General features: G+C 41.0%; 1 protein-coding gene across 1 annotated transcript; it reads left to right on the forward strand.

The window, feature by feature from the left end:
* The first annotated feature begins 356 nt into the window (after positions 1-356).
* On the forward strand, positions 357-12959 carry SHISAL2A (shisa like 2A). The gene is made up of 3 exons (XM_088536370.1): positions 357-564; positions 7198-7337; positions 12880-12959. Exons 1-3 carry the CDS (start codon positions 383-385, stop codon positions 12909-12911), a joined length of 354 nt encoding a protein of 117 aa, XP_088392496.1. The 5' UTR covers positions 357-382; the 3' UTR covers positions 12912-12959.
* Positions 12960-13159: the final 200 nt, after the last annotated feature.

Here is a 13159-nt window from a genome sequence, read left to right on the forward strand (position 1 = left end):
AGGCAGTGCTTAGCCGCTGCCCTCCGGCAGATCTGGGGGAGTCTCCCCCGTTTTTTCCTTAGCAAAAAAATCACACCCCTGAGGAACCCTCACCTCTCCCTCCCTCCCGGCTCACAGCCACCGGGCCCTGCTGTAGGGAAAGCGGCCTCAGGTGTTAGGAAGCAGCTGCGCCCTATAAAACGAGAGCGCCCAAAGCCGCCCCCTCGCTATGGCAGGAGCCGGCGCGACGCCGCCCCCTTCCCGCCCGAGGCGCGGCAGTGGCAGCCGGCTCCCCTGAGGGAGCGAGCGGCGACCCTGGGCGGGAGGAGGGAAGGGGAACGGGGAGGAGGCGAAAAAGGCGGCGGCTCTGCCCGGGGTGCGCCGAGGCGGCGGGCGGGACACCATGAGCGCCGAGTGCAGCAGCTACCTCAGCGCCGACAAGGTGCCGGTGAGCGGCTTCAGCTGCCCGCGGGCGGGCGGCGACGCGCGCGCCGTCTACTGCTGCGGCTTCCAGGACGTCAAGTACTGCTGCGATGACCCGCACAGCTTCTTCCCCTACGAGCACGGCTACATGTGGTGGCTCAGGTAGGGCGGGGAGGCGCTCGCCATGGCGCTGCCGCCGCGGCTGCGACCCCACATGGCGGCGGGGGGAGCCCCGCGTGCTCCCGAAACTGCTCGCGCGTATTTCGAGGCAGCTGGGGAAGGGCTTGGGGCAGCCAGGGGGCTTCTCTCGGTGCCGGGAGGAGGTTTCTAAGGGATTAACTCGCGTTGCCCTCCGTGAGGCGGCGGGGAAGGAGCCGTTCCCGAGCGCGGGGAGCCGCGCTGAGGCGAGAGCACGGGCGTCCCGTTGATTCCCGGCGCTTTTCTCCGCGTCCGTTTTAGGGAAGCGGCTCCCAGGTGGGACTGCTGGAGGGCGGCGGGGTCCCGCCGCGCAGCTCGGTGTCGTCTTCTCTGTGCAGCGAGGCTTGGAGAGTGGCAGGGTGAGACGCTGCCTTGGGGCTCGTCCTCGACGCCCCTCCGCTTCTGCTCGTTGAGTGCTTCAACGCAGCGACGCTGCAGTTTCAGAGAAACTCGCCCATGTCTCGAAAACTGCGGTCCCGAGTTCCCCTTTCTGGATCCCAAATCACTGCCATGCAGGCTGGATTTCAACTGTGTTTTCCAAACTTGTTATATTTGCCCACAATGAAGGTCACCTGCCTCTTTCTTTTTCCCATTCACTCATTTTTTCCGGCAGACTTCTAGTGTCATAGGCATTTGATCACTTCGGCTTTCTGATCATCATGAGCTTTTAGATTTCTCCATTCATTCTCTCCTCCAGGTTGTAGAGGAAGGCACAGCATTAAAGCAGCCCCAGTACCACTCCGACTCTCCCTCAAATGGGAAAAGGACCAGGCTTTAGTCCTATGCTTTGCTCTTTATCCTTTAAGCTGCTTTGAATCTGTAACAGAACCTTTTCTTCAATGCTGTCTCAATTTATTTTTTAATAACTTTTGTGAAGACCTGTCTACTGGATTTCTGTAGCTCTGTGTTTATTGATGCTCTGCAGACTCCAAGGGCTTAGCAATGCAGTCACAGCCCCTGTGATTGCCAGGCAGGTCCTGGTGAGGTAGATTCCAAGGACAATTTGGGAAGTGCACTGAGCAAGTTGAGGTCTGGAGACAGTAAACAGGGTCAGATGAACCCCAGTGATCCCCCAGCAGGCAAGTCAGCAGTGGGTTCACAGCTAACTTTATCTGGTCTAAAATTTCTTATATAATTGTTTAAAAACTAGGTTGCCTGATACCCAGAGTGGACTGAATGTGGGGCTATCCCAAGCATTTTCAGCTGTGAAAAATGCACACAGTTCATTGAGCTACTCTGTTGTGTGTTTATCAACCTCAAGCATCCTTCCTACACTTTTCTCATGAAATAGCCATGCTGATTTAATTTTGTACTGTAGGGTGGTGGGTGTTTTGTTGCTTTTTTTTAACAGTCTTTGGTTGTGTTCATCCCAGAAAACTTTCTCAGGATGGAATAACTGTAGAAAGATTAAGATTACAAAATTCGGTTTTGCATTTGGATGAGGTGTTGCAATGAAGACTGCTAAAGCTTATTCTTTTCAGAAAGTACCTCAAAGAACTGAATCCTTTGAGAATTTTTAATGAAGCACCCATCTGAAGGAACTTCTGCAAAGATCTCCTAGGATCTGAGAAGTGTGACTGCTAAGCCTCCATCAGGGTCAGAGTCTGAAATTTGGGCTAAAACTTTGAAGTTTCAGGCTTTGTTCTCTTCTCTGTGTGGTGGCCTGAAGCTACTAAAAAGATCTAGGGAAACTGCAGTTGGTGTGAATTTTTTTTGGTTATCCTAAAATCTGCCATGCAGTCTATATCTGTCTCAGAAGGACAGGGAACTAACCAAAATGAATGAGTATTTACAACTAAAATTTGATTTCAGAGGTATTTTCCAGTAGTAAATTAAATGGCAATTTTTAGCTGCTAATACACTGGAAATGTTAAAGTATTTCAGCACTTCAAAAACTGTATGTTGCACATAAGTCCAACAGAAGTTTGAAGAAAGTATCTTCTGGTTGATCAGACTCTTCTCTGAATCATTGCCTTGCTTGTCCTTGTTTCAGACCAAACTCCTATGAGAATATTATGACCAGTTGTTAAAATAATCTTTCAAGTGTTTCTTATTGCTTTTGAGGAAGCATTTTTAAGTCTTAAAACTTTTCAGAAATTTATCAAGCTCGGCCCAGAGAAATCTGGAGACTGAATCTACTGAGGAATGGAAAGGAGCTAGGGGAGTTGTTGCAGGCTTCTGTTTACTACAGAGCTTGAAACTTGTCGTCTTCCATCTTCTTGGCCTCTCCCCTGAATTTTAAAACAAGGACTGTATGCACATGAACAAACAAGAAAAATTATTTATAATTGATTGATTTTTATGTAAATACTAAGTCCTAGACACAGACACAAAAGAAATACATAGTTATAAATAAACAGAATATATTATTTTGTCCAGATAATGCAGAGAACACTGCAAGTAGAAAAAGAAATTCACTGGGATTAATTTCTGAGTGTTTAAACAGAACACCACAGAATTTGAGTAGTTGATACTTCAGACTATGTAACTTCTTCCTTTTTGGTGACACACCAGTTATAGTTTGACAGCTGCTGTGTAGTTCTGCCTTGTTTTTCTTGCTGTGGGATGCATTACAGGACTATTCAGCAGCTAGTTCTGGTGGAAATGATTCACAACAAAACCATTAGCCTAGGCTACTTGTAGCACTTTTCTTGCAGGTCTGTTTTTTTTTTTTTTTTTGCCAAATAACTACTGCCTATAGTATGTTTAGAAATATATCCTATATTCATCCCTTTACAAAAATGTATTTTGCCTCCCACTCCTGCAAAACTGCAGTCTTCCAAAAGTGCCTCTTGATATTTGCTGTACTGGGAGCTGCTGGACAGTCAAAAGTGATTGACCTTTGAGCAATGCTGGCAAATTTGATGCTTTTACTCTTATTAAAGATAAAAATATGTTGAGAATAATGTTGATAGTTTTGCAGTCATCCTTTGGTACTTAAAATCATAAACTGTTGCCTTTTTGAGTGGTTCAGGCTCCTTTTACACATTTCTTAAAAGGCATCTTTCTCGGGAAAGAGTTGGGGATGTGTTTTTCTGACTCACAGGAGCCTGTGAAGAGGAATACTAGTAAAAAGGCTGGTGAGTGTGAATTTCACCAGAAGGTTAGGCAGCTTGAGAGAGAGCCTCAAAACATCAGTGATCAAAATACTGAACAATTTACCCTTCAGGGTGTGTGCTGTGTATGTACATACCATGCATGTATTTATCATTATATAGTGCACAGCATATCTTAACATCTCCTTCACCTCAGCAGTTGAGTGGAAGGGGAGAGATGGGCTGAGCTTGTACTTGTGCTTGTTCTGAACTGGAATACAATTAGGTTTAGTCAGCACCTTCTTTATTGTAGTTTTAAAATATCTTAATTATTTGGTTTGTCATTTTCCAGTTAAGTGTTATTTTGCCAATTTTATTAACTTTTTGTATCAAATAGATCTATAATATCCATTCCATATCAGTACCCTTTGTTTCACATCATGTTATAAATTTGATTAAAACTTGCATACAGGCCAAGTAATTTTATTCATGAAATTGTGTAAAGTAATATCAGTAGAGTCATGGTGACCTAAATATCCTATTAGGAATATTTGGGTCTATATATTTGGGTCACTCCAAATCTAGATAAGTAATAGGCTTCCTCTGAACCTATGAGTAGGCAAATTGCATCTGCTCAGCCAATATTTAATTTTTTTCTTGCCATCATTAGAGTGGATGGACTAATTTTCTGCATGTTCTGCATTAGAGGCTGTTTCATGACAGTTCAAAAGTTGAAGGTCACAGCTTGTATTAGAATTTGATGTTTTCCCCCTTTGTTTTGTATTCCGAATGACTTTTAACTGAAGACTGCTGCTCAGATTGGGATTGGGTCTCTAATGTTAGCAGTTTTACATAAAAGTTTTTTCTAATGATTTCTATTTGCAAGTTTTCTATATTTGTGATTTCACATATCTGTTAAAGTCTTTTCTGTACTTTTTGAATGCTAAAAGTGTTCCAGAAAAGACCGTGTTTTAAAACCACAGATGATGAGGCACTAGCTAATTGTACAGCCACCTATTTGAGTATTGTGGATACCCTCTCTATTCATCCAAAAAAAAAAAAAATCAGGTAGGAAATGTGGCAAACATTTTAGGGCCAAGTAACCTGTATATAAGTCTTTTAAAATAAGAAATACCAAAATGTTCTCCAGGAATAGTTTTTTCTATCTGTAATGCACAAAGCACCCTACATGAGTTATATAATATTGCAGGTTTATTTTGTTGTCCCATGCATGACTGTATTGCTTAATGCTATTTTCTACATTTTAATGGAGGAGAGCTACAACTGTGGAAAATAGATAACTGAAAAGAAAGTATTATAGTAATTAATATGTACCCGGTCTATTCAGCTGCACAACAACTGACTCTGCCTAACGTTTGGATAGAATCTAGTGGTGAACAACTTTTTTTGTCCTGCACTGCTGACTATTACCTAAAAGAAATCCTAAAATAGGGCTGCTACTGACAGGAAAAAAAGCAAAAGTGCTTTTTTCTGAAGAGCCCCTGGTTGTATTACTTCCTGGAATAGGTTCAGCTGGGGAGATCTTCCTTTGTTCAGTGGCTGCTCACCTCAGTCCCCCACAGTGTGTTTTTTCTGCTTGCTCCATTTGATTTACAGATATTTCGAGCAGAAATGTGGAAATAAGAGCAGAACCCAGGTGAGGTCTGTGATTGTAAGGATGTGTTGAAATCTAGTGTTAAGCAGAATGGCTCAAACAACATATAGGCAAGCAGTAAAAAAAATACATTTTTTGCCTACATGTACATACTCTGAGTGTATTACACACTTAGTACATGCATGTATACAAAAATGAGACTCTCTAGTTCACACAGATGACGAAAACATGAAAAATCTTCATAAAGACAAAACTGTTCTTTCCAAACCAGTAATTTTGCTGCTGATGTATATGGAGCTAAATGTTACACAGATTGTTAGTGATTCTCACAGGTAACTCATGAGAATTGCATCTGAAAGTCATACTAATTTCTCCTGTTTTCTCCTTTATCCTGCTGATCTCAAGAGCTTTCTATGGGCATGTCTGTCTACTTTTGTTTCAAGATCTTGTAAAGAGGCTTTGTAGTAGCTTGGAACTTGTATGTGAAATTCATGAAAACCTGTGTCCTGAGGCATGACTCTCCCCTCTTGCCCCAAAGGGCCATAGTGGAAGTGACTTGTCACTGATAGCAATGCTGTATAAGGGCATTTTCACCAGAGGCCTGACTTTGCAGAATTTAATAAATAATTCCTAGTCTCACCATCTCACCAAGACATTCACCTTTCTCTTCTGTCCTTTTTTCCTTTGTCAAAATTGCAAATATATCCTGGCAGGAATAGAAGGACCCTCAAGCCTCAGGCACTCTTTGTCTCTGATCAAAAAGACACGATTTAATTTCCCCAGAAAGCAGTAGCTTTGGCTTCATTTGTCAGATAGGGGCTGGAGAGCTGGCTGCATTGAATGGTCCATGAGAGGAGAGCTGGACTGTTTTGCAAATGGTCCTTTGTTTCATCAGGGGAATTTAGTGACAGGAAGAGACTTGGAAAGATAGATTGGTAATGAGGGAACTACTAAAGATTTCTGTATGTACTCTGTAATGTCTTGCTGTCAGACTGGAAGCACTACAAAGAGGCTTCCATCCTGCAAAGGTAATGTCCTGATAAAATCTACATATATTACTGTACATTCTGCATCCTTAATATTCTGTATGTATTCTTTCGCCTTTGAAACTGTGTGTAAATTAATTCATCTTTGGTTTTAGTTGTACCTTGACAAAGCTCACAGAAGAGCTTTGCTAGTCTTGATGCAAGATTTATTTCATTGATGCAGAGGTATAAGCAGTGATCACAATACTCCATGCAACTTTGCAAGAACTGTTAACAGAATTGAAAGATATGGTTATTGCTTTTCTTACTCCTCTTTTTACAAGCATTTCAGCCTTGGAGGAGAGTCTGTGACAAGCCTGTCTAACAGGTGTGCCCAACAGGTGACAAGTGCTCCAATAAACCTTTTGTGCAGTTAAAATAGGGCATTTCAGACCAAAACTGTGGTTTCAGTGGCCACTGTCTGGACCTCTGGATTTCCTCTGTGCTGTTATGTGATATTTAAAACTATCTTTTCTAAATTTCTCAAAATCCATTAAGAGTCACAAAAATTAAGAGAAGTTGAAAAAGAAAAATCAGTAGTTTGTGTTCTTTCTCACATTGCACCTTCTTGAATTTCAGTGGTCTGGTGAATGTGCACAACACTGGAACCATTTTGATCTCACTGATGCCAGTTACTTAGGAAGTTGTTTGATTTTCATCCACATGGCTTAAATCAGACTCAGGAGTAATATGCAGAGGTAACATGAAAAGTCGCTAAGGACGTGGCCCTTGTGAAGGTGATGAAATGATACCAATTTATGAAACTAACATGTTGAGCTCTAAATTTAAGTGTATGGTAGAAATATGTATTCAGGCAGGGGGGAGTGACTGCAAATAACTTGCAGGCATCATGTTGACCACTGTTTAAATGGATATCTTGGGCTATTTGCACACTTAATTTCTTTGTTTTCTCTCTTCTCAGTGTTGGAGCTCTTGTGGGCCTGTCGATAGCAGCGGTGGTCCTGTTTGCTTTTATCATCACTGTGTGTGTTCTCTGTTACTTGTTTATCAGTACGAAGCCACGCAGCAAACTGGATGCTGGGTTGAGCTTACAGATGGCAGGTAAGACCAGTTGTTATTGACACATGTTATCCCCTGCAGAGAGAAAGCCTTATTCTGTCTAATGTTGATGTGAAGAAATAGAGCAGAGTGTATTTTCCTTTTTGATAGGAGGCGTCAAGGTGTAGTCAAGCTGCTGTGCTGTTACACCTTCTGAACGAGACCCATACCAAACTCAAATGGAATAACAAGCTCAGTACTTTCTACTTAGTTGTAGGAAGAGTGTAAAATTTTGCAATACAAGTAAAGATGCAACAGAAAAATCCCATTATCAAGAACAAACTTATAGAATTGCTTGCTCCAAATTTCCTGTTCAAGGTTCAAGTAAATAAGTTTATAGCGAGAATTTCACTCTAGCAATAAGAATCTTGAGAGAGGTTTTAAATGCATTTTCCTAAGGCTCTTCAGTCCCAGTAATCTGTACTTTTGTACCCAGGCTATGTTTCAGCCTGAACTGGAATCTGAAAAGCTTCAGACATTTGCACATGTTTAAATCTAGCTTGAGTTGTTCTTCAGTGTAGCTGTAGGAAGAGAAGGAAACATTGTTTGATCTGTTGTCTGATTGTATTTACTTATGCCTTGTATGTGGAACTAGTTGAAAAGGAACTATTTTGTGGAGGAAAAAATATCTATCTCTTGCTTTCTTCTCCCACCTCCAATTCAAAACTTAGGCCTGTTTTTAAACTATTTTTACAATGCTTTTATACCTGCATATAGGTATAGTTATAGCCTATTATATAATAGTAAGTCCACTCATGGGTATCTAAAACTCAAAATGCACTTCATATTGAGCTTCCTAGGTCTGTTTTTATTCTCTAGAAAATGCAGGTTATAGGGTAGTTAGGAAGTGCAGAGCCTTCCTTGGAACTGTGTAAGCTGAGCAAGTTGCCAAAGTGAGTCACATGTTCTGCAAACTGCTGCTGATCTGCAAATTGAAAAATTGACACTTCTCCTGGAGATGGAGACAGTGGAAATAGGACCTGCTACCTACAATGGCATAAATGAAATCCCTGGGGCTGGCAAAGTGCTTTGTGAACTTTTACAAGGGAGTTATATTTGATCAGAAATTGGCATTGTGCTTTTGAAAATGTTGCTGTTCACTTTGTCCCTCAGGTGGTTCTGCAATGGCATTAGCATTTAAGCCATTGCCAGTACAGCAGTGCTGTTTTTCTCATGTACAGTATGAGATGCCAACAATATTTGGCCTATGGAGACTGGAAAGGAGGCAGATGCTGTTGTACCTTTGCCACCAAGCACTTGCTGTGGTTCCCTGAGGCCTGCAGCATCCTGCTGTGGCATTGCAGATCCCAGATCTTTCCTCTCTTCCTGTCCTCAGGCCCACACGAGTCATATTATCCTCTCTGATAGCTCCAGGTGTCAGGATTCCTGAAAACTGAGATCTCTGCTTTGTCTTAACCATCTTCCCTGTTTTGGTTTTGTGGGCTTATTCAAGCTGCATCAATTTGCAGTTAAACACTTTTCACTTTTCATTTGTTCCATGCTTTTTCATTTTTATTCAACTTCTTTGGCTGCTCTGAATGACAATTTCATATTTGAATTCTGATAGCTTTAGTGGTTGATCAGGTAGGCTGCCAGAAATGGAAAGCTCATTCCTGTGTCAGGGTTGAAAGAAGTTTGTAAAGGTTGAAGGATTTCACTGACAAGCCTGAATGCTCATCTTTGTCATAGTTGGGTTTCTTTAGCCTGGAAGTTAGGAGGGTGTTGAATCTCTTACAAGTTGGCTCGTTAGCTGCTCTCAGGCCAGAGAGACAATAAAAGCAGCATCTCTGCTTCTGTTGTAGTTCCTCTGTCAGAGATCTCGGAGTAACCATGTGTAGATAATAAGAATGAATTTTAAAAATATATTTTAGAAGCTTCAGAAAACTTTAGGTCTCAGGACTGTGTAAATTCTAACTGAATTTAGCTCAGTGTTGCTTTTTCTGAACTACTTTATTCTTGCCTTAGATGATAGCTATCTCACACCTAAGGTGTTGTGTAGCACCAGTACCCCTGTGGCATTCAGAGGGCATTCATTTATGAAAGCAATACTCTTATATTCCATTTCATCAAAATATATCAGCTCAGTTGGAGTTTTGTGTTTCATTAAGCATACAATTGATTTATTGTCTGCCTTTCCTCCCTCTTGTAATGGCAGTGAAGTTGGTTGCTGTTCTGTGCGTTCCTTCAAGAACTCCTAAAATAGGATTGTGGAATTGATGAATTTTTATGCTAATGATTCAAAGATCAGTTGCAGATCTAACAATAAACTGGATGTATAACTTCAAAGTTTCCAATTTGGCAATTCTGCAAGCAGCAGATCAGCTGGAATTTGCCTCAATTTAGCCTTGAGCAATGGTCTTCATTAGCTTGAATACAAGCACTGCATATGAAGTCTGAGTTATCTGAGAATGTTAACCTCAGAGAAAAGGGGCATTTTATTGAGAACTGAATTTCAGAAAAATGAGCTCATTCTATACTTGCCTATACCTAGTATAGACCAGGAATAGCTACTTGAATGTTAATGCAGTCATATTGATACAAACTGAAAAGTAATGCTTTATATTATTGGGGTGTGTACATATAACAAGAAAATCCTATGCTCAAGGAGTTTACAATGCAGTTTCTCCTGATATGCATTCAATCTAGAATTCCTTTATAGAAAGGAGTATCATTTACCTGTTGCTATGAAGTGTTTTCCTTTTATAGTCAAAATTTGAGATCTTTATATATTCCTTTCTTAATTTTTGCATTCTGTGTCCATGTGGTTTTCATGTGGCCTCTGGCCCATGGGTTAGCAGTCTGCCATACACTAGCACTAAGTGCATCACAGTTTTTCCTCAGATTACCTCAAGTAGGAAGATATTACCCCCATTTTATTAGGAGACAAAACTAGAGGGAAGCAGAAAGTCATCTTTTTAATCATTCATGTGTCAGCTTAGACATTAATGTTCATCTGAATGTTGAAAAGGGTGAACAGTGTTGCATATGGTACCTTTAAAAATACAGCTCTAACAGACTAGCTTAAGACACAGGAATTCCATGGTACAGAGAATTGAACCATGTTTTCAGAGACCAGGCTGAATACTCAATGCATGTTTCTTTCTTAACATACTGAATTTGCTTTTTAATTACATACAAATACAGTAAATTCTTTCTGGGAGAAAGGATTTTTTTGTTGAACTCATAATTGGTGCTTCTGTTCTTCCCATCAGAAGGCTAGGAATCAGTTGCTATAAAAGGCTTTATCTGCGATAAACAAAGATCCAGAACAAATCCCTGCCCAGAGAATGCAAGTCATGAATATTCACAAGATCAAAGGGAATTTGGTCTTATGCCTTGTTTTCTCTCTGACCCTGAACTTTTTCTGCATGAGATTTGTTCTCTTCAAAATGTGGGGAACAAGGGTGTCCCTAAATTGCAAGTGTCTTAGGAGCTAAGTGAACAATGCTGGAGCCTCTAGGGAACAGAGAAACTTGGACAGTAAAGACTGCATAATTAGCAAGAATGGAGCCAGCAAGATAGACAAGAATTTATGGGGTCATTTCTGCTCCTCAGCAGGTGGGTGCATGTTGCCTTGCTGGGAGGGGACTGGCCCTCTGTGCACCCCTCTAGACCAGGTGTCTAGACCTGTGCACCCCTCTAGACCAGGAGCCTCTCCATCCTTTTTGTCCCTGTTTACAATTTGTAAACAAACTTGCTTTGGAATCTTCTCTCATTCCTGCCAGTATCAGTCTGAAGAGACCTTTTGGGGCAAGATATCATATTTCACTGCAAAGGGACAGCAAATTGCATATTATGACAGGAGTCAACATTTTCCTTTAAAACTTAGCTTCAGGAAGACTTCTGTGATGCATTTGGAGTTGGACCTCTGGAATGGAGTGTGCAGGATATTGCAATGTTGTAAATTACTCAAATGCTGGGGAAAAAACTCTTTTAATTAAGGAAGCTAACTTGTTCTCACAAAATAGTGATATCTCAGTATGTAAAAGTTCACAATAAAGCTCAGACTGAAAGTCAGGTGACCTGGTCTATATTTCCTTTATTAATTGAAGTTTTCTTATGGGGCATTCCTCAAATATTAACCAAACATTTAGATATGTTGATGGAAAAGTCCCCAAAATCTCACTTCTCATTAATTTGGTAGAATAACCTGGTTTATTTGGTTCTGAAACCAGATAGCTGCCATTTGAATTCTGAGACACTGTGCCCTGTTCTGGAATACATGTGGATAGCTACCATTATACAGTCATTCTGCAGCTGACCTTAGCTTTTCCACAGTTGGGCACTTTTCTGTCTCTCTGCCTCAGATATGGGTATCTGTCTTTTTTCTAAAAGGCCAATGGGTGCAACTTATATGTAATATATAAATATTAATATAGCTGCTTGCCTATATTTAAAGAACCCATAATTTGTATCTTTAGGAGATACAGAATTTCACAGTTCAAAGGTGGGAATTCAAAATTAGTGCAAGGACAGCATTAGCTCAGTTACATTACTGGAACAGGTGAAACTTTGTTTGTGTTCAGCTTGGACTCTTTAGCAGTTAAATTTCACAGACTTCTGGTAATGCTGATTTTCTGCAATTTCCAAACAGTCCAAATGTATTGCCAAGGTACCTGTAGGTGTTTTAACCTGGCTTAGGGTTGTCTTAATCACAATTGAAGTAACTCAATGAAAAGAGTAGGTTTCAACTAAGGTTTCAACTTGGCTCTAGTGCTTTTGTACAGTTTTTTTGAAATGTCAAAATAGCAAATGCCAAAATAGCATTTCCATTTTGATTTTTCAGTTTTTTCAGTTCAAACAGGGTGTAACTCAGTGCATTTCAGAAGTAAATGGCTTGGCCAATTTGCTTTGTTTTGTTCTATGAAAGTATTAGAAATTTCAACTTTTATCCATATTTTATGTAGGGAACAATCCCACACACCTTTCTAGGATGTAAAGAACTTGCTTGGCTGTACTTAGTTTTCTGTTCTATTTTCCCATTGATCCAGATAGAGGAAGACAAGGTCAAAAGTGTATTGTAATGGGAAAGACAGGGGAACTGAGCACAAGAGGCTGGTTGAGAGGAGACTGTAATGAGCCTGTAAAGAGACTTGGACCAGCACATGCAGGCAGGAGAGGCTTGGAGCTGGTAGATGAAGAAGCTGCAGCTGATTCAAGGAGATGGACATGCCTGAGAATGTGTGGATGAGGTTAACTGGGCTGAAAGTAGTAGAGTGGGAAGACAGACAACAGGGAAGGGAGGAACTTCTCCAGGGGCCAGGAAATGGAGCAGGGAATGTGAGTGGGCTGGGAAAGCAGAGGAGGAATGCCTGGGAGAAGGGCTGGAGACAGCCATGTGGATGGGAAGCATCCCAGGCTGAGAGTTAAGCAGAGCTTTAAGGCAGTGGGGTGAAAAAATGGAAAAGATCTGCACTTTGCTGTCCCTTATTCTATAGGCTGTGGAGAAAGATTGTTGTAACTGTCTCTGGGTGGTGGATGTATTTATGTATTTCTACTTGCAACTAAAAAGAAAAACTTTTGCTAAAATGTTTTTATATTGCAGGTAGTGAGACTAGAGGGAATTCTATATGTTAAAGTAGATGCACAGGATGGATTCTACCAATGCTGTAATTAAATAGGTACTGTGAGAACACTTCATCTTGTTCTGTTGCATTCTTATACCCTCTGTTCTGTTCCTTATGTGGTGGTGTGATGTGTAGAGGCATTTTTAAAAAAGCTGAGATTCAAGTAGTTTTTTTTTTTTTTAGCTTTCTGAAAAGTACCAACAGAGAAGAGTGGGTGGGTGATTGAGTTGCACACTTCTAAACCTAGGAACTCTGCCT

The sequence above is a fragment of the Tinamus guttatus genome, unplaced genomic scaffold, assembly GCF_059628265.1.
Source record: "Tinamus guttatus ecotype Peru unplaced genomic scaffold, ASM5962826v1 Tinamus_guttatus_pri_ptg000044l, whole genome shotgun sequence".
NCBI lineage: Eukaryota > Metazoa > Chordata > Aves > Tinamiformes > Tinamidae > Tinamus > Tinamus guttatus.